The sequence below is a fragment of the Amphiura filiformis genome, chromosome 7 (assembly GCF_039555335.1).
Source record: "Amphiura filiformis chromosome 7, Afil_fr2py, whole genome shotgun sequence".
Classification (NCBI taxonomy): Eukaryota; Metazoa; Echinodermata; class Ophiuroidea; order Amphilepidida; family Amphiuridae; genus Amphiura; species Amphiura filiformis.
Genome location: NC_092634.1, coordinates 61,757,441 through 61,780,603, shown reverse-complemented (window position 1 = coordinate 61,780,603; position 23,163 = coordinate 61,757,441). Strand labels below are relative to the sequence as shown.

The following is a 23,163-nucleotide window of genomic DNA, read 5'->3' as shown; positions in this document are numbered from 1 at the left end:
TTTTCTTATTAGCAAAATAAAAAAATGTTAAAAATACACATAATATTAACAGATTAAGTAGGGATGTTCCCATTTGGCATGTATAAAGTATGTACCATTTGGGAAAACATATAGTACAACACCTGGCGTTGGAACCGTTTGTTGGATGAAAAGTCTGGAAATGCAAAGTAATTTGAGTCTTAAAATGCTTTAATAAAATAATAGTTCCAGTTGAATTTATACTTCATCGCTAACCGACAAGCGGTTGGTTTCTGGCCAATGATGTAGCGGTTTTTTCCCTTTGGAAGAATCGCGCTGCCTCATTTGTCAAATACCAATCGCTCTTCGCTCAGCGATGGAGTATATATAATGCAGCTTCAAGAGGAAGCTTATTGTGTTCAGAACTACTCAAAGATTGATTGAATTGAAATGACCAAAGTTCATACTTTACACCTTATATTTAAAAGTCTGGCCATGCCACGAGGATAGTTTTGAAGAGGCTGATAATAACACCAAAAATGGTTGTAGAACAATCATTTTGATACAGCTAGACCTCTAGATGAATATTGCAATCAACGTTTTCCTACTTGTGAGCAAACAAACTAGACGTTGCTTTCTTCGTTGCCAAAACTTAGAATCATTGATGATTATTTCCGATACAAATAACTTTTTAGAGTATATTATAACTCTAAGGCCCGTATGTACAAAACTAGTTCGGTCAGGTCTTATCTTAAACCTGGTCTAAACAAAGAAGTACAACAAAGAGTACCGACGTCACCATGCTTGCTTGTCACTTTACCTTATTATTGTGCTATGCGACAGCCAAATAATCTGATAATCCGAAGTGCGCTATTTTGTACTCAGCGTGACAAGCAAGCTTGTTTTCTGCATGCGGGCCTAAGGTTGGCAAGTTAAAACAACAAGAGGAATATATAGAAGACAATAGCACCGTTATTTTAAGACACATTTGGCTGTGTCAAAAAAATTGCCCCATTTTTGCCTCACTAAAATATAGTAATGTATGGCAAGATTCATGGGATATAAACCAAATGTATATATAAACATTTTATTTAAAAGCGTCTATATACTTTAAAAGCGATATACTTTGATAAATAATGATGACGGTGTGCGTCTACGTTTTTTTTCAATGTTTTTTCACCAAAAAAGAACAGAATACATACTTTGTAGTATAAATAAGTGGCGTAGCGAGGGGTGCATGGAAGTGGGACATATTATTTGGGTGACACCCTGTGGTCGCCTTTTATACTCGGCCGAGAGAACAAATGTTGCCATTTGAAGCATTAAGTGGAGGTAAGAATGTGTTTTGAAAATACTGTTTTTGCTATGTACAAAAACAGTGATTAAAATAGAACCAAAAAAAAAACATTAACGAAAGTAATCATAGAACAATGCTTTCCTTGGGCATCACAAACCCTCGCTACGCCAGTGAGAATCCCTTGTGAAACACAACAGCTGAAACGTATCACATCCGGGCATCCCATGAATTTATTGGATGTTAATCTGATTATCAGGAAGGCACTGCAATCCAGGTGCGTAGCGCTGTAACTCTGCGATGAAATCCTTCACAATGACCATAGAGAACGTCTGGTGCAGATGAATGGTGACGGTCCCGCGGTGATCCCATGGAGGTAATAAGACACCGAATACCAGCTGACGCAGATTCACGCTGTGGGAGATTGGTGGGTCATGATACCATGACTTCAAGCATGACGGACCCTGGAAAATAATATTTTACAAAAGAATTTTAAAAAAAAATCTAGTCTACTTCATAACCCTTTTTGAAATTCATCACATCCAAAACCCGCGATGCCCGAGAAAGAAAGGATCTTTTGACTTGGATTATAATGCACTGTACTGGCTATGATGCTACCTCTTTGATAATGCATCTGCTACATGCTTATATATGCTATTAAGGCCAGTGTAATGGGAGAGAACATGGTCCTTTTCGAGCATCATTATTTCTGAATTGTATGTCAAAAGTATATAAAACTATACATTTTTGGAAAGGAAATGAGTCAAGGAATCCCATGGTGACGTCAGATTTGTTAAAAATCTCGAGTTTTTGAAAAAATCACAAAATTCACTTTTTACCCCAATTTTTTGTGACAACTTAGAAAAAAATCCGTTCGAGTAAAACAAATTCAGTTAGCTTTTCATAAAGAAGAGACATGAACTTAGGGATGGTTTTCTCATTTTTTCAAAATATTTGTTTTAAACAAAATTATAAAACATATGAAAAAAGCAATTTTGTCACTCTATTAAGCTAAAAATTGCACAGAATGGTGTATATTTTTGTTTAAAACAAATATTTGAAAAAAATGAGAAAACCTTCCCTGGACTTTGATGTACTCTAAACGATAGTGCAAAAAGTTTACCTTTTGCGTGCATATTTTTCGAGTTATCTTGTCACAAAAATCGTGCAATATTGTTAAAAGTGAACTCTGAGAAATCGACGTTTTAGTAAAAAATGTCAAAATTATGCACAAAACGTCCTTATATTTTAAAACGGTAAGACTTTCACGCTTGTAAAAGCTGTATCTGGTGCATGGTCTAAATATGCATCTTTTTGCACCAATAAATCTATAATGTCTGCTTTCAGTGCGCCAAAATTCAAAATAATTAAAAAATCTAAGTGGCATTTTGACTGCAAATTTTTGTTTTGTTTACACCACATTTGCTGGCGTGAACAACAAACCGAATGCGCCTAGACTGCGTTGGACATACGCGCAGAGTTGCGCCGCGTCACGCTAAATATTTCGCATTCGCGCATTTCTGACTCATTATTTCCCGCCAATTTACTAAGCTGTCTTGAGCTATGTGACTTTTTAGAGTTGAAAAGAGTGAAACAAATCAAGCAAAAATACGAGTAAATATTAGCAAGTTGTATTTTATCAGTTTCAAGTGAAAGAATACATCTTAGTGTTGATAAATATCAAGAAATCTCACATTCGGGCGTGAACGAATGTGTCTTCCATTACTCTGGCCTTAAACCTATTTGACTGGACCCAGGCTTGCAGCCGTTAGTGCTCCCCAACTGTCAGCTGGATCGTTATGTGCTGCATGTACATGGTTGCCCATCTACAAAATATCATGAGTGTTGACCTTAAAAATAATTATGTTAAAAAGAGGATGTACATGACTTGATGTTGATGTTCGTCGCTTGAGTACGAGAAGGTCGGTGTATCGGCATTTTTGTGTTTTGCATGAGACTGATTAGTATCTTTATTATACATATGATTTCAAAACCTTTTACAAGTATGATTGCCCTGAAATATATACTTACCAATTTTTTACTGAAATGTCAATCCTGCAGTAGCGATTCCCAGTGTATGCAAGAAAGTCGTACTTGGTAAATACGACCCTCTTGCCCAAACTGGAAAATGGCTGCTGCAGATACGAGGTTTCGTTCATGTTTATCGAAATATATATTTGGCACAGCAAGTAATTTATACTCTAAGTTAAAAACTTCCAAGACAAGAAGATCGTAAGTGCCACTTTATATGACCAACTTGAAATTAAAAAAAAAATAGTGCGTTTTAGTCTCATCGCTCATAATCCGATATATGTGTAACCCATAATTTCGGATGTACACGTACTCTCAGCACTCCAGAATAATATCTAAGCACTCTCCAAGCTCCAAAGTTGCCACTTTCCCTTGACTCACCCAACAGCTACAACAACCGCCTATCATGCCTATTAAACACACCTATCAGGACCATCAGAAGCATCGCCTGAGACCAAAAACATTGTCTAATGTATTGTGACTTACCTGACAGCAGCCACAGCAAGCACCAAGAATCCTCAACAACCAACAAGGTCTGACGCCAATGACATTGGTTTCCGTATTAACACCACTCGCAGAATGCAACTCCAGACTCTTAAGCTTACTGAGTGGAATGGTTTGATAATGTAACACATCTGAGCACTGGGCTTTGAGATGGTATCCATGTGGTTTCTTATCTTCTCCAATTATTCCAGTATTACTAACTGCCAGACCTTGATTGTAAACGAAAGAAATAGATAGGATAGATGTCCATTATGATGAATTTGTGATAAAGTATTTTAAATTCTGAACAACTTTACTTTTGCAATTCATCATACCAGACAGTTTCTTTTCATGAACAGGATCACCGTATAGGACGTGACGAGTTGGTCAAATATGCATTGAGTGCGCAGGCTCCCTCGTCCTTGTTAAGATTGTCATGTCATCACTGATCATGTGGCCTATACAAATCACTCTATCAATTGGAGGAACGCAAAAGTCATTGATCGTGAAGCTGATAAGACTACCAGGTGGCTCAAAGACGCCATTTGGATCCGTATAATAGGACATGACTATGTGTCTAAATGTCTCAGGCGGCATAGGACACGCAACACGTGACGTACGAGGCTGGCGAAGATACAGGGCTGACAGCCCCATTCAAAATACACGGTTAGCAATTACAAATGGAAAATTAACATACTTGCAGTGGGGTACTTTGTCGTACCCCGATGGTTTTAGAGTAAGATAATTTTGCTTTGACATCACATAACAAATTAAGAATTGTTTGTGAAGATTTCTTGATTATGTGTTAATCCAATGGCGACGTCAAAAATGGCGATATCACTTCCACCACCGCCTGAAGGGGGCGCAACACTAAATCACTACGCATTTTATGTAAGAACGAAATTCGGCTAATATAGTGCATAGTGAATATGAGATTGTAGCGAGTGTCATGCCATCACTGATCATGTGGCCTATACAAATCACTCCATCAATTGGAATACGCAAAAGTCATTGATCGTGAAGCTGATAAGACTACCAGGTGGCTCAAAGACGCCATTTGGATCCGTATAATAGGACATGACTATGTGTCTAAATGTCTCAGGCGGCATAGGACACGCAACACGTGACGTACGAGGCTGGCGAAGATACAGGGCTGACAGCCCCATTCAAAATACACGGTTAGCAATTACAAATGGAAAATTAACATACTTGCAGTGGGGTACTTTGTCGTACCCCGATGGTTTTAGAGTAAGATAATTTTGCTTTGACATCACATAACAAATTAAGAATTGTTTGTGAAGATTTCTTGATTATGTGTTAATCCAATGGCGACGTCACAAATGGCGATATCACTTCCACCACCGCCTGAAAGGGGCGCAACACTAAATCACTACGCATTTTATGTAAGAACGAAATTCGGCTAATATAGTGCATAGTGAATATGAGATTGTAGCGACCATATCTACCGACATGTTCACTTTAAATCACTCAAAATCAGCTCATATGAATTCGACAAGTGTCTTCAATGATAAGATGCAGAAAAAACCGGACATTTACTCTCAAAAGCAATTCTCTGTGGCGGATGAAGACAACTTCCGATTTTGAAATGTGAGTGGTGAATTTAGTATATTTTTAGACCATATTTTTTTGCACCGTGTAATAGCGAAATAAGTCAACGGTCATTGATATATGCCGACAAAAGTTTTGGAATCTACAAAACAGAGCTTTAATTTGATACCAAATGTATTTTGCCAAGTATTGCAGGGACGCCAGGAATGGCGCTCGAAGTAGGCCGAAATCACACGTTATCCTATGGGACGCTTATTTAGTGTTGCGCCACTGAATGTCTTTCGGCAACTCATCACGCCCTCTACGGTGCATCATGTTGCTCATAATAAAAAACAGTTTGATATGATGAGTTGCCAGTCTGATGAAACCACTACTGTAATGGTGAAACGTCATTAAAATGAGAGTAAACCATCTGCGTATTTTGTTGGAATTGGTTCAAAATAAACAAAATCCACACCTTTTAATAATGTTTTCCATACCTTGATACTCTTCATTTGACAAGAACAGCATACGTTTATTGGTTATGAACACCCTGCCTTTGGTCATCGATGGTTTCGCCGGAGGATTGCCGTACTCTTGCTGGATGTAACTGAATTCAACTTGGTTGTAGTAAAGGTATTGACCGGACAGCAGCAACGCTTCATCGGGAAGAAGAAGACCTGTGAGACAGGTAAAAGTGAAATAAAGTCAAAGAGTTCCAACCCCTTTCAAACTTGCTCTTTCTTGCCTTCCTGTATCATGAGGCACTGGCAAAATGAAAGACCATGAATGTTTGATAGGTACTCAAAAGCACACATTTTAAATTGTGTTATAAGCTGTGAAATTGATTATATGTTTTAATTAACAAAATAGGACATCGCATGCGTTGTACACATCGTATTAGCAGTGTATAAAACTCACCTTGCAGAAACTGATCGTAGTTAAGGCCTCCACTTGCAGCAGCTCTTCCCGCCTCTGTCGCCTGAGAAACCGCGGCCGATGCCTGGTTAATTACACCATTTAACAACTCGTGACTCTTGTGAGTTATTCTCATCCCACCAAGGATACCTTGGGATGATGGATCAAAGGCGTAGTGTACTGGCGGTTGAGCCATCTGGGAGGGATGGTGATGAGATTAGATGGTATATGAAAAACTATGACACAGAAAAATGTTGAAAGTACGAAGGAAGAGGTGAAGAAGAAATGACGAAAGAAACAATAAGGGTCTGTGCAATAATTGTGAGCCCTGGGGAGGGTAAAATTATATAGGGTGAGGGCAAGAATATTTTGGCTAGCCAAAAAGAGGGAAAGCAAGTTTTGGCATGTCGAAAGGAGAGAGACAAACGATTGTTAGCACACATTTGTGGGGAACCATTAAAATAAAACACTGCCTCTAAAAGGCTTAGGAAAATAGTACAGAAACGTTCAAATATGCTGCACTTTCTGCTCGCTACGTTCGAATTATGTAGAAGGGTTGCAAATTATGTCCCAAAAATAATGGTATGTGCAAGGGTGATGGGGAGACAATGATTCTTTGGGGGCAGGCCGAGAAGGAGGCAAGCATTTTGTGAGAGGTCGAGTGGATGTAAGCAATATTTGGCATGCTACCATTACCCCCTCTCAAGAGCCCCTGACCTTCAAAAGATCAAGGAATATGACAAGAAATGAAGTATAGAATAATAGTAGAAAGCAGGGATAAAATTATTGAGAGCAGGATTGAACATACACCAAGTGCATACAAACAACATGATGAAACGACAGCAATAGCCTTGACGGCATTTAGAAAAAATGGGTACAATAACACAGTGGCGTAGCTAAGGGGCAGGGGAGGGCACGTGCCCGAAGTGTCGTCTTAGTCGGACGCCGATGGACCACTTCAGCGCCCCTAGATCCATTTTGCGCCCCTCCAATTGATTAAGGTCAAAATTTTCGCGCGCATATCAACATAAATATAGTCATTTATTTGAAAGACCGTTTTAAGAGCGAAATTCAACTTGATAGTAGGAAAATCAGTGGTATTTTTGGACATTTTCACGCAATTCTGTCAGGAATGGTGGGGGCATTAACCTTGCTCCCTGACGCCCTAGCTACGCCACTCATAACACACAAGCTAGTTCATTATGTGAGAAGAATAGATATTTCATTAACACAATAATGAAATGACAGAAGTTAGACACATTTTGTGTAAACATGTGCATATCTAAATCGAGCGTGACTTTTTGATTGTGAAAATGTGGGAACGAAGTAAAGCATAATATCCTTGCAACAAACCATCTACATAAATATACAAATAGTGTTTTGTTTAGACTAGATGTTATTATTAGGTTACCCACATTAGCAAAACACCTACGAGAGTCCCAAGTATTGGTTATAATTTGAACTTTGATATAAAATTGGATCGATTGAGCCCATATTTATGGATCTAAAATTAGACGAGAAATCGTCGAGCCCAATATTTTTTTAACCCATAGCGATGCCAATAAATATTGGGTGTAAAACATCCAATTTTATCATTATTATTATTATGTCTTGGATCCAATATTTTCACACACTTGGATTCATCAAAACATAATAATGAGCAAAACTAGACTTTCACGGGTATCAGCCATGCATAGGTCCATTTTAATAATGCTCTCCAAATTGACGACCGCGGTCAGTGTTACTTCTTACCGATCTATGACACACGCCGACCGCCACTCAGGTGAGTGGGTGGAACATGTGTGGCTGTTCAAGTTTATACCGCTTTATAATCATAAATCATTCATTTCTCGATCATTCTGATTTGTTTTTACACAAGTCCGGTGTCATTATGATAATCATGTAGTTGACAAATGCTCCTCACGTTCAATTCAATTTATTTTGCTTAAGTTTGCTATAATAAATTCCCGCTACCGTGACACCTCGTGAAGTCGTCACGCTGGTTAAATTCCATTCCATTATTGAAATAACTAGAGGTCCTTAATTTCGATATTCCCATTAATCATGGCATTTACATGTTCTCTGTTATATATATGGTCAATTCCAGCCAAAGCGGGCCAAAATTCTCTCTGGGGGCCATTTTGAAAATGTTTTCCTTTTCAATTCTAGACTTATCAAATGAGACGATCATGTCTAGTGAATCATCAGGTGGAAGTGCCATCGGATTGAAGAATGACTTTTCTTGCTAGACCAAATAAAGTGTTAAATGCGCATATGCATGTTACCCACGAATTCAAGCATTTTTCACCTGTTGTACGCCATAAAATTTCACTTTCTTTAATATCTTTCAATATTTTATGTGTGACTCATATACACTAGAAATCGGTGAAGACTTTGAACGTAAAATAGAATTTTATTACATATATCTACAAATAAATATTTTGGTTATTACAAATTTTAAGAAAGAACCAGGTGTACAGTTAAGATTGTGTCAATTTTTCGAACTCTTTCCAAAGTGGCTGTCATTTAACATTACTGTATTATTTCGAAAGATTAGAATAAATGCTTCACATAAATATAAAGTTAGATTTTGTATCTCGTCGCAGGATGAGGATCTCGGATGGATCCGTGGGTAACAGCGTCTGGAAAATAGCAATTCCTATTAATTTTTTTAAATAAAATTAAAAAATACTTTTCCGTATGTCAATAATTCAGGCTGCAATGGCACTAAAATGAATTTTAATCAAAATACAGACTACATGGAATATTTAGAATGGATCATTTTGGGTATAAAAATTTTGAGAATAATGAAGTTGCCAAATTCAAATAGACAGAGCAAACAGTTTTATATTATTATTTTAGTAAAATCATTCCATATTTTCATGCAGCAATATTCTATTAACTCGTGTTTGACAGTTCCTATGAACTAAAACACTATCAATACATTGTTAACTATAATTTAAGTAGGGATTCGTGGGTAACCAAAATGTTCGTGGGTAACACATATTTGAAGGTATGTATTGGTAAGCGGCCAAATAGAAAATATTACAGAAGGTTGGAAACCACCATGCGGTTATTCCTCCATTGTGTTTCAATGATTCCCGTTTCTCTAACCAATGGCATTTACCCAAAAAATGGTAATTTAGGATAATCAATCAAAACTTCATGATGCAGCTTCAGTATACCTTCAAGAGGACGCTATTAAACAGGACTGTTTTGGAACCTATTTCGCATGTTTTCAAAATGTTAAGATGCATAAGAAACATATAATTTACGAGTAAATCCTTGGATTCGTGGGTAACGCCGAATTCGTGGGTAAAGCTATAAGTACTATAGTACCGTTTGGGGTTTGCGTTTCTTAGGTGTATAAACTGTAAGTACTGTCAAAATTATAGCATACCCATGGCTTGAATATGTGCTGATTTAAACTTAAAATAAACAATCTCCTTATTTTTCAAGGTTAGCATCTATTCGGGATTCGTGGGTAACAAAAGTTTAAACCGTCGTAGATTCTTTTTTAAAGCGGTGAACGTATTTTTACGATTTGAAATTTTAAGCGATTGTCAAACTAAATTCAGTGTCCAAAGTCATTAAATGTTAATTTAAGTTATGGCAATTATATTTGCTGGACTCGTGGGTAACAGTTGATACGTGGGTAAAGTCAAATTTGATTTTATGGAATTTTATGGGTAAAACGTATTTGCATAAAATAATCACTTGGACCTCAGAATTATAGAACGAAACTTCGTTTCATGATATAGTCATTTATGGCATATTCACTTAACATTTTTCAGAACGATCACTTTATTTTTGATACGCGGGTAACACAATTATTAGCCAAATTGACTTAATGGCCTCTAGAGTCCACAAACTTTGGTGGAATTCAATCGTTTTACATATGATGAGAGATCATGCAAACGTCTTTCTAACGGTAATAATTTCATTTTGATTGAAGGACATTCAATGACATATATGGTGCTTTATCTTTGAATTCGTGGGTAACGCCAATTCATTTAAGCTATCATAACTTGTCCCCTGGTATGACTTGCTAGTAAAGGCCTATATGCACAAAGAGAGCACATTGGACGTGACATGATATGCTCCATCAATAACGTGATTTCCTTTATTAATGACATTTTAAAGTGGAAAGTTAACATAGAGAGAATTTTGTCCCGCTTTCGCTGGAATTGACCATATACGTTAGTAATGGTGAATGTAGGTGCTGTTAATTAGTACAACCAAAACACCATGAAATATTACAACCATTATAGAAACACAATGAGCTATTCCACAAAAAAAAACTTCCCCGTAGAAGATATTATCTTAATTGATGAGAATCCAAGGAAATAAGTCACGGGTATTTATTCATAACTGTATTTTATTATAAGTTGGTAGGCCAAAAAGTCTAGTATTCCAGACACAAAAAAAGGCTTTAAAAAGAGATGGAATTCCAAAATCATTTTTCTTTTTCTGGAATAGCCCAATACAGTGGTATATGAGTGAATGGTATTATTCCAGTAAACTGCAACCACATAAAAAATAGACGAATGCAATTGAGCTTTATACCTCCATTCGTAGTTCAAGAAGATATGCTAAGAAAGACACTCTAACTGTCGAGAAAAAAGCATGCATGGAAACCCCATTAACATTAACACATCACACAAAATAATTACTCCCTTTAGTACGATACATTAACTCAAAATCTGCGCATTCAATTTTAAAACTGAAATAGCAAAAAGAAACCAATTTAGCTCTGCAAATTTTGATCCCTCGTTGTCTGGATAGCAAAACATTTGTAGCCACGGTGATTCATTGAATAAAAAAAACTATTTTGTGTGTGTGAGCGTGTGTGTGTTTTGGAGGTGTCATTAAAGAAGTGCTTTAAAGCCAAATTAAAAACAACCATCCAACTATACAAAACCACAACAAAATATTGATAGCGTAACGAAACAGCTGCTTTAGCACACACTTTTCTATCTTTCTGACTATTTCGAGTGGGAGGCATACATATTCATTAATTTTAGTAAGCAACTGAATGTCATGCATTACAAATTATTAGCAATAATGTTCAATTTCGAGTAGATTCTTTTTGTTTTCCATAAATGTTAGTTTTCGTTATCACATAATGTCTCCTTTTAATTTCGAGTCAAACAAATGGGGTAAAACAAAGAAATTTGTTATTTCATTTATAATTATCGTCAATGCGTGTATTAGCTCCCCGATCGTTATTGAGCGGCGTACAAACACGAACAGTTAGACGCACAGTTTATACGTGAATGAGTAACGTATGCACGAGCCACGCATGCATAACTAATATTTCGATCGGTGAACACATAATTATATAAAATGATTTATCATACGAACTATTTTAACTGTAAGGCCTGATCAAATTATTTGATTGGCGTAAACCGAACTACCGAACTTTTTTTTTTTTTTTTTAAAAATATAATTATAATAATTAAAAAAGAAAAAAAAAAAAAAAAATAATTTAAAAAGAAGAAGAAAAGATCCAACGCAATTTACAGCTTTAAAAGTTGCACTGGTAACTTTATATCACAAGGAATGCCCTATAATATGTTTTTAAATCCCTACTTACCTACCCTGGTTTTTTTTTTTTTTCATGTTACGCCAATCAAACAATTTGTAGGCTAATTAAAGCATATACGGCTTAATCTTTCAAACGGTATTTTAGTAAGAAAAAGTTTAAAAAATGAGAAAACTTGAGGCCTTCGCTGTGGAGCAAATCACACATTATGGCATTAATTATGATTGGGAATGAATATGCAAAGGAGGTGGTAGAAGACATGCATTTGCATGCAGGAAGGCAGGGAGACAATGCGGCACGTATCTACAAATGAGAAGAAACCAAGAAAAACAACTTCCAACTTAAATTTATAGCTCTAAGAAAGCGGATTACATTAGCCACATATATTTTTGTTTCATTAAAAAAGTAAGCACATTTGACGCGATGTGTTGTCATTGATAAGGTTGCATTTTGTCGTATCAATTAGCTCTTCAAGTTGTAAATTTTGGGTTTTTTTAATTTTATTTTTAGTTATAGACCCTAAATTTCTTGTTATTCAATGTTGGAACCAGAGAAAAACTGCTATTTAAACAAAATAATAACTAAAAGTTCTGAGATTTTTATTCAAAGCTGGATAAAGTTGTACATTTTAATTACTGTTGCATCTATTGAACAACCAGGGACATATTGAATTAACATGCATTGCTGGCTGTTCAATAGAAGCAAAAGTAATTTAAATGTACAACTTGAGTGTCTTCTCCGTCTCCTCTGAATTCTCCATCTGTACATATCCCATAATGCATCTTGAATCCAACCTCTAAATTCGGCATACATATAAAACTGGCGGACAAGAAATGTCACTAATTCGTGTCCTAAAAAAGGCAAAAATACAGCTTATATTGCAAAATTTGGTCATCGGGAGAAATGATGCTCTAACCTACTGAAATAACACCTCATCTGCTTGGTACTTCCCAATGTTCATCATATTTTGGCACATATTTTGACACATTGACGAGGTAAATATCAATCTCTTACACAAGACATACCACGCCTTTTGATTGCGTGACTCATTTAAAGGTTCAAATCAAGATGCATTAAAGGGACACTTCGTGATCAAACAGCTTCATCCCCTAATTTAGTCCCAAAAAGTTAAGCTTTTTATACCATCAGAATATTTGCGTGCATACATGACCTTTCTTGCAAATTCGGTCGTTTGATCACAAAATAATACATAGTCTAATTATTGTCAATTTGTATTTCCAGGCTGTCAACCGCCATTACACCACAGTGACTTTATGATTTCATACCACCAAATTAAATAATATTATACGGTTGTGCGCCCTAAATGCATTTCTCAGAAAAACCCACGGATGGCCTAAAGTAAGCATTAAAATGAGCAGAAATTTGCATAACTTAAAAATCCTGCAAGTGTACCACCGATGGGAGAGATCGCGTATTTTTTAATGATTTTAAGCAGTATTTTCTGTACAGAAATACTGGCATGATTTTGCAGGTAAATTAGGTAATTCCCAGACATCATAGACTTCGCGGGCCAGTCTAAAACAATAATGACGGTCAACCTATTATTTTCCCAGTCAGAGGGATCAGGCTAGGCTAATTTCAACCATCATACAGGGTGTATCAAAATGATTGGTACCGGGCTATGTGACATTTTAAAAAATATATCAAAAATATAAAATTGCTAATTAATGTAGTTTTTGTACTATAAATGGAAAGGGGCATATGTTAACTTGTTGATCTATTAATCTGAAGTTGATACGTTGATGCATCTGGGAGCTATTGTCATTTAAACGAAGATCGACGTAATCATGGTTTGACTTACACAACACAAGATGAATAGGTTCACTGCTTGAACCATTTATTGCATACATGCTCTTCAATATCTCGCCTCAGTATACATAACATAAAATTGCTTTACACATGCTTTTAGACAGATAGTTCATGAAGTCCACGCCTTACGACTCTGGCATAGTGAGGTGAAGCCCTATCTTGAAAGAACTTAAATCCTGGGATGGGTCCATTCTGTAACTGCCCATATCAAATTTTGAAGCATTGCAAGTTATAGCATGTTTGCATGGGATACGCCTTGCTCTTGGAAACTGTCTCCTAAATCTTCTCTGCACTTCCCCATAGCTTCGTGTCGACCAGTAATTCTTAACTATGAATGCACACTGAAGTGTGGAATACCGTGGAACCGTTCCAATAACTTTTACCAGGTCTAAACTAACCTACATTGTCTACAGTCTATAGCCATTCTGCCACACCATCTACTTAGTAATCTCAATAATACAATTTAAATTACCGCCCTGGATGGTGTTGATACACAAACCATTCAAGTCAATAATATTACTCTCAAGCAATAAATATTGATTATAACATTTATATATAATGAATAAAGAAATAGGCAAGGAAAATATTAAACATTTCCATGATTTTCAACATATCATCCTCACAAGGCATTTGCAGTAAAATAGAGCTTTGAAAATGGTGCGCTACTGATCCAGCGTTACGATGAAAAGTGTAAAAACACCTACTTTCCTTTAGAAACATGTAACTTCTGAATAGAATATGCTATCTTTATGATCTAAAATTCTTAGAGAAGATAAAACCACTATAATTACAAATATTTAAACAATTATCCCCAAACTGGTACAAAAAATAGTAAGAAAATTCGGCAAAAAATGAGAAGTCTTCGGTACCAATCATTTTGATACACCCTGTAGCTGTTGCTAAGAACTGAGTCGCTCTTGCGAAGAAAAAAATGACGTTTTCTTGAAGCGATTTAGTACATATCTCTATGTGGATTTATTTGGTGGTGTGATATCTTATGACGCACCGTAATGCAATATATGCATAACTCGTAAGTTCAATGTCCGAATCTACTGAAATTTGGGAAATAAGCTTTTTTCGTGGATATCTATTACAACATACATTACAAAAGAGGATGCTAAGATCAGGAATTGCCCCATGTTTAATGAGATACAGACAAATAAAGAATTCTCGGCGAACATCTCCTTTTTGACGCATTTTTTCATTACCATGTAGGTAGAGGAGACTAAGGGTTGTGTGGCCTCTGTAGATATGCCTCCGCTAAATGATGTTTCAACTGGTGGTGCGGATGCCGCTGCCGTGTCACCGGGTGTTGCAAAGGTTTTGTCCATATAATCACTGCACCCAGAAAGAAAGTATTTATTTATCATGATGTTAATTATGATATTTTTGTGTCAACAACCACGCATCTTAAAGATAGGTGGTTTCACCATACATAGTCCGTCACCCAAACATTACAAGATAAAATCTATAATATACAACAAAACCTCATTTCAGCCTCTTATTTCCCTTAACAAAACGACTCATTTTCAGCCAGTGACTGTAGACCATTGATTTTATGCTAATGCTGTTACGTAATCAAGTGTTTGATAAACTTTTTACATGTGTTGTTTGAAAGACAAAGGCACAGTGTTTATGTGATCACAGATAAGGTTACCAGTCAACTCCCATTATATACTGACTGCCCCTCGTGTATACTGGCATTGTCAGTTCAATAGCCATGATAGTAGCATGGGTTCGAGGCCCTCCTCTGCATTCTTTTTTTATACTTCAAGCCTAAACTTTCACGCTACTTGATAAAATAATAAGCTTTCAATTTATACCAAATTCTCTGTTTTGCTGGGAGTTAGTGTGGGACCTTTAAGCTACCATCTTGGTCAATTACGCGCCGTTATTTAACACATTAAATAATAACGTGAGACATTTTCGAGAGAATATAATCATTACATGTTCAATTCGCCTGCAGATCCGCCATGAGCTGTTGTGGTGTGCAGTAGCGTAGATTTCTTTTTGACATTGGGGGGATGGAGTTAGAAAAAATTCTTCAAGTATGGTCAATCAAGTTTATGGTACAATTGCGCGCGAGCGCGCTAATTTTTTTTACTATTTTGAAGCTATAAAAACAGGGAAAATCTGTTCCAACTGACCGGCGGGGAACCAAAGGATGGATCCAAAAGGATACAACAGTGTCACACTAGCAATGGATAAAATTAAAAACAGGGAAAATATGACACAACATCCAATGGGGGAGTAACATAAGACATATAAACAAAGTTAAAAACCCGACGTTTCGAAAAGACAAAAGTTTTCTTTCTCAAGGGATACAATAAGAGACCTGCTCTCAGTACAGTGGAGACCAGCTCTGATCAAAAAATGAAGATAAAAAGCTGCATTGACTGGAGCATTGAATATAACAGTAAAAAATAAAAGAAATTTGAATAACAGTGGAGGCTTGAGTGGGTTGGGACAGGTCATACTGCAGTTACTGTCCGTTTTCCTATACACAATACACAGTGCTCTTTCCCATTGACGCGAGACCTCTACAAATAGCCCTACGTTAAAAGTATGGGGATATGACTAGTTAACGTCGCTGTGTGAAAAATAACCGGCCAATATTAAAAGTACTCTTTAAAAGTTCTAGAAAATATAGTTATTTAACATGTCCTAAATTTTTAGCTAATTTAGATGTATGGAAATATTCGTACTTTGGTGTTTTAGTTAATGTTATAGGTAATAGTACATTGCCTAGTTAACGTCGCTGTGTGAAAAATAACCGGCCAATATTAAAAGTACTCTTCTAAAATTCTAGACAATATAGTTTTGTAACATGTCCTAAATTTTTAGCTAATTTAGGTGTTTGGAGAGGGTCGTACTTTTTGTGTTTTAGGAAGGACATGTAAACGACAGATAACACCAAAAATATGAAGAAATTATTTCCAAACCGTGTTAAGTCAACAATCATTATGTTGCTCATTTTCAAGAATGCTGGTTTACAATAAGCACGCCATTGTCTCATTTCGTGAACAAAGGTACACATACCATTGTTTCCTCTCGTTTCCTTTATAATCGGTTACCCAACTGAAGCTATGAATACCAGCTTTATTGCGATATCGCACATGAAAACAGACACTTGTGCACAACCAGAGAAGATCCGATTTAATCAGTTGAGCTGTTTCAATGAGTGTTATCTTGGTTTAATAGCTTTTAATGGGGTTAAGTCCTGCAAAGGTCGAGATGAGTTCTACTGTAGACATGACTGCATCATGTGTGAAAAACCATAACAGCAGGCAAAGTATGGAGAGCCAAATGGGACAAAAGACTGGAGAAATGCACAAAAACATATATTGGAGGGGATAAATCCCCCCCCCCACAACATCAAACTGCCGCTTTATACCACAACCTCATCAAGTTACATCCCTATACGCCTCACCGGTTCTTAGCTACCTAATTTGCATATTTTGCGCCAAAAATTGCATCAAGTCTTAGGGCAGCTACTTACCACCACCCTACCAAGTTACACCCCAATACACCTCACCAACTCCGAGAAACTAACCTGGAAGCCAAAGCAGGGCCGTTCCGACCATTAGGCCAGGTAAGGCGGTCGCCTAGGGTGGCAAACGCAGAGGGGCACAAAAAACGGGCGAAAACGGGAATGGAAAAAGAAAAGGGATGAAAAAATGAGGGCGGATAAAAAGAAAAAATGGGAGGGATAAAAAATACAGAAAAGACGGAAAACGGTCGTGGGCAGCTGTGGCGTACGGGGGGGGGAGGGGGGCCCGTGCCCTGGGCGCCATCCTTAGGGAGCGCCGAATTGACCAATTCATCATCGATACTGCGCATTTCACTACTAAATAATTTTAAAAATCAATTTATAATTCATTATAGCCAAAATTTATTCGTGGTAGGTCCATTTGTGGAAATGTTTGCAATAGTTTCAAGATTCGGGGTGAAGGGGGCATCATTATGTATCCCTAGCCTTGGGCGCCACAAGCCCTAGCTATACACACTGGTGGACAGTATACAAATAGGTGAAAACTGACAAGTTTTCAAGGGGGTAACCCCCTAAACACTTTTTGGTATGCTTTGGTAGGGCGGCAGGGAAAGGTCGCCTAGGGCGGCAAAATCCCTAGGAACGGCCCTGGGCCAAAGGCATTTAAAAACAAAGTTCACACAATACAAATGTATAAAGACCCCATTATAGCATAAGGCAATTTATAAGCCATTTTAAATGATTTTTAATGTGACGTATAAAATGTGTCTATAACACAGGGAGATATAAAATGTAGGGATTTGGGTACTTTTTGTTCAATTTTCACAGAAATTGAAGGATTTTGACCCATGTTTTTGTTTGTCTGTTTACCCCAGGGTCGATGAAACAAAGAATTATATTAATTAAATCACCTAATTGATAATTAATAAAGGACAAAGAAAGGTAAAACCAAAAGTATGCTTCATTTAGTTAAACAATAGTAACATCCCTGTTGTGTACAACAAAATAACTCTGTACGACAATGCAAATCAAGATCAATTCATGGACTATTAAGGGGTGGTGCAATAATTATGTGTACCCCCGGGGTGGTGAATTATAGGGGGGGGCAAAGATTTTTTGGCAGGCCAAAAGGGGTGGGGCAAGCATTTTGGCAGGTCAAAAGGGGGGGGTCAAGCGATTTTTGGCAGGTCGAAAGGGGGTGGGCAAGCAATTTTGGCACAGATATTTTGGGCACCGTTTCTATATTACGCCCTAGGGAACAAACCAAAAGATCGATGACGTCCTATAAACGTAACTAGTTTCGTTTCTCAGCCGACCCCTCCCTCCCTGCCAGAAACGTAATAATGAAATGTTGACAATTTTGACATAATAATAAAAATGACACATTCTTCAGACCGATGTGTTTGTACAAACGTAATCCAGCATTTTTACCCCCTCCCCCCTAAACGAAACTAGTTTCGTTGATAGGACGTCATCGATCTTTTGATTTGTTCCCTAAAAAGGCGTAGGAAAACGTTAGAAACACGTTCAAATATGCAAAATTTCCTGCTCGCTGCGCTCGCATTATGATAAGACAATTTAAGGTTTTAAATTTGGGTTCCTCAAAATGTTGCATGTGTTAGGGGGGGCAAAGATTTTTGGCACGTCAAAAGGGGGGCAAAGGTTTTTTGGCACGTAAAAGGGGGGGCAAAGATTTTTTTGCACGGCCAAGGGGGGGGGGGCAAGCGATTTTTGGCAGACCATTTTGAGAATTCACCACCCCGGGGGTACACATAGTTATTGCACCACCCCTAAAGTGCACAGGGAAATGTTGAGTACCCGGTATGTAAATTAAATGGAACAGCCAAAATGCCAATGGGTATTTAAAGGCCCATTCAGTGATTTGCTCATCCGGACGATCGTAAAAATCATCAAAATTCAGATTTTGGTACCTTTGTAATTGGCATAGATGTGCTAACATAGCCTGCTAGTGGTTAGGTCGAAAGCCGTGTATTTTAGACAAAATAAAGCATTTGCATGATTAACTGTTTTTCATATTTGAATTGACCGTTAGTTTGCCTCGGTGACCTTTAATTGCTTTATATTTTGTTTTCTACTACAAAATTAAGCGTCTGTTTTAAATCAATTTAGACTCTACTTCCCCGTGTTAGAAACACTGGACTAGGAAGTTTTTCCAGTCGATTGGTGGCGCACTGTACGAAAATCTCGATTTTCTCGAGTCGATCTGAGTTGAAGTAGAAAACCTTTCTAAAACTTCTGTTTTTGACTAATTTGTCGATGTATTCAGGGGAAAAGTGGTTTAATGAAATTCTGTAGACTTATTCTTTATTTCTAAGCAACTCTGACAAATTTCCATTTTTTTTTAATGTTCCTGTGAAATCACTGAAAGGGCCTTTAACTAGAACAGCCTCAAATTGATATCGATATCAATATTGACGTCACAGATTCGATTTGTCACGTGATCGTCAAACCTGTACTAGAAGGTGTCAGTTCTGGCAAATGAATATATGAATACAAAAGCCACCCAAGTCCATTCTTTGGCCAAATTGAGTTAAGCATGGGAAAGTGTTGCTATACATAGGCCTGTCATATATATGAAAGAACAACTGAAATTCATCCTCTGTGTCTATTGAGCATGTGAAAAATAGCATGTATGAAAGAATCACCCAATTCCATGATTTGAGTCTTGTAACACATTGGTTGAAATCCAGTATGTATAAAAGTCCACTTGTAACACATTCATTGCTAGAGAGTGACTTTTGAGCAAAAAATGGGTTTAATAAAGGAAAGTGTGTGGTTTATATTACATGGCAGAATGCTTATCAACATTATACATACCTGTGTGCTTTATTTTGTATTATCTTACTAGTGATAATCTCATTCTAACATTGTTGTCTTTGTATATGATTCAAAAAACCACCCAAGTCCAAAATTTAAAATGAACCCCACGAAGTCCCTGAAATGCTAATCTTCATACCTAATACAGGTTAATCCACTCATTTGCACGTAAAACTTACCATATTGACCAGGTAAATCTAACTGAAGGAATTAAAATGATACACAGGTTTTTCTCTCAAAATCACTTCCCATGGACTTGGGTGGCTTTTGTATTCACGTATTCAAATGTAAAATCCATATCGTCACTGGGCGGGAAAAACCTCATGTACTTTTAGCCCTTGAACATGGATAAAGCCTTGTAGGTGTAGACTATATATTGAAGAGGTTGCTTTATCCAAGGGCCAAAAGTACATGCAGGAAACATCCCACATTTACTTTTGGCCCTTGAAAATGGATAAAGCCTTGTAAGTGTAGACTTTATATTAAATGGTTTGCTTCATCCATGTTCAAGGGCAACACAAACATATGAGGTTTTTCCCACCCAGTGACGATATCATTATTGGTGTAACAGGGATATGCCTAAATTGAAATAACATTTACTCAAATATTATTTATTTGAAAAACAAATCTATTCCTCTTTTTGTTCTATCCCTGGAAAGAGTATATAACAAAGAATGAAAAACAAGAAGAAGTGTGTATTTCGAACTAAAAACTCCAAATATTTTACTCATTTTGTTTTACTTATTTTTGTCATTTTGAGAATCTTTATCATTTTACAATGCAGGTTAAATATGCAGTTTCTGTTATATGCAAATATAGGCCTGCTTGCAGTTGTATGGCCATTCTATATACTTTACATACTATAATAGTAGCGCATTTAAAATCCAACTTTCGGCGCTCTTATAAAATATCCTAATGTCCCGGGCAGACACTCAGTGAAACTCCACTCCACCGCAGTAGCCACATGAAAACAACATGAAATCGGAGAATGCTGCTTAATGCCTGTATATCAACAACAGCCCCAAATCCATTGAACATATGTCCAGGATGGAACATAACCATTCACTGTAGCATCATTTTAACACGTGGTTTTATCGTTGTACAATAACTGGCCTTTAGCTGCTAAAATATTAAAAGTACATGGCGAAAAAAACACCTACCTTCGAAAATCAGCCTCTACAGAAATCGTGTTCGGGAAATGCTGAATATTGTACGTACGTATACACACGAACTTGAATGATATTTAAGACTAACACGATGTAAGAACAAATTATGTTGACCCTATATATGAACTTCAATGTTGCGAGTGAAATCGGGAGTGAAATGCGATGGTATGAGTGTGAATTTTGGCCGTTAAATATGTTCACAATATTTTTGTAGAACAATTTTAGGGTCGCAATTTTGTTACCCCGTTTTTTAGTTGAAAATTAATATGTTGAGTGTTTATTTTCTATATTTTAATAACGCAACAAATTGTAGTGTTTTATACCTAAATGTGATATTTTAGTACTGCGTGAATAAATATTTTGAACAAAATTGATCAACCACATGATTGCATGAGTGAAATGTGATCGGGGGATTCCCCGCGTAAATGTAAAGCGGATTAAAGGCACACTGCCAGTTCGGGTTCGTACATTTTAAATAAACAAAAGCACGGCGAAGGAGAATTTTGTTCTGCTGCCCAGCAAACACAAAAACGTTTTAAATAAGTTATATTTTGGCTTTTGGTTTAGGTAAAAACGTTTTAATAACATTAAAATGTCGGGTTATATAAAGGTCATGATAACGTCTTTAAACGTTTTGTATGAAAACACACTACAACAATATTTTTAAATGTTTTCAAAAAATGTTATTGTAAACTAAATTTTATTTTTGCAAACATTTTTTGTGAAATATTTTGTCAATACTTAAAAGGGCATTTCGTGATCCACAGCATCATCCCCCCACTTTTCACAAAAAAAGTTAAGATTTTTATATCACTGGAAACCTCTGGCTACATAATGTTTATTTACAAAATATTTCTTGCATATTAATTCGTTTAGCAAATATATCGTGAAATTTTAATTTCGTTCTGGTGCACCAGAACGAAATTACAACACATTGTCTATGGAGCAGATACACATACATGTAATCATGCATAACTCGCAAACGCAAAATCGGAATCAACTGAAATTTTGGGAATAATCTTTTTTCGTGGATATCTACTGAAAAATATCATAAAGAGAGGATGCTAGGATCACGAATATCATTAAAATGTTTTTTTCAAAACATTTTAATAACATTTAAATGTCGGGTTATATAAAGGTCATGAAAACGGTGCAAATATTTTTGGAAAACATTTTTCGCAAAATATTTTATCAACCCCAAAATAGCATTCTGTTTAGAATGTTTTGTATCAACTTTTCAAGAATGTTTTTGGAAATTATGAAAACGTTTTTTACCCTTTATATAACCCGACATTTAAACGTTTTCTCTAAAACATTTTTGTTTGCTGAGCATACAGGAGATTATCAAAAAATGTTTTTTAAGGTTAGGAAAACGTTTTATACTCTTAATATACCCTTTATATAACCCGACATTTAAACGTTTTCTGATAACCTTTTGCGAATGATGTCGAAAACGTTTTGTGTTTTCTGGGTACAAGCTGCGCCTACTATTAGAAACATTACGGTTTCCTATGGAGAAACTGCACGATCCGAATTTGGACACAGGATACACAGATACATTGAATTGTGAAAGCCTTAATGTACGATCTTTTTTAATTTTTTAATTTTCAGATTTTTCTTTTTGTCTTTCAAAATGATAATATGCAAGTTCTCAATACATTTGGACGCGAAAAACATTTGGAATTTGCAAAGAAACAACTTCATAAACTTCACCTCTATCACTCGAAATATCTCGCACTATTTGATTAGGACGGCGTGTGCGGCCTCAGAGTTAGTCTCCTACGCAGCCAGTTTGGTTACACTCCCTCTACATTTGGAGGGAGGGCAACCAAACTGGCTTTTGTAGGAGATTACGATTTGAGATCGTTCCACATTATTATCATAATCTAAAAATTATGATATTATGTCGGACCAACAGAAAATCACCCCGTTTTACTACAAATAGGGTGAATTTGGCAGTTTGCTCATATATTTAAGTTGGAACATGTGTAAGTGTTACTATGCCAAAAATCGGGTTTGAAAAATAAAGGTATATTCTGAAAAAAGATCGTACATTAAAGCG

The 23,163-nt window shown here is 36.5% G+C and overlaps 1 protein-coding gene across 4 annotated transcripts; it reads right to left on the bottom strand.

Annotated features, from left to right (window-relative positions):
* Positions 1-31: 31 nt before the first annotated feature.
* On the bottom strand, positions 32-21,250 carry LOC140157436 (uncharacterized). 4 transcript variants are annotated; one of them, XM_072180636.1, is made up of 6 exons: positions 21,096-21,250; positions 14,816-14,945; positions 6,236-6,428; positions 5,815-5,994; positions 3,770-3,996; positions 32-1,716 (listed from the first exon to the last, which is right to left on the bottom strand). In XM_072180636.1, exons 2-6 carry the CDS (start codon positions 14,936-14,938, stop codon positions 1,486-1,488), a joined length of 954 nt encoding a protein of 317 aa, XP_072036737.1. In that variant the 5' UTR covers positions 14,939-14,945; positions 21,096-21,250; the 3' UTR covers positions 32-1,485. The 4 variants fall into 4 exon arrangements, with proteins under 4 accessions (XP_072036737.1, XP_072036739.1, XP_072036738.1 ...); XM_072180638.1 differs by lacking the exon at positions 14,816-14,945 and adding an exon at positions 10,799-10,842; XM_072180637.1 differs by lacking the exon at positions 21,096-21,250 and adding an exon at positions 10,799-10,842 and having other exon boundaries at positions 14,816-14,947.
* Positions 21,251-23,163: the final 1,913 nt, after the last annotated feature.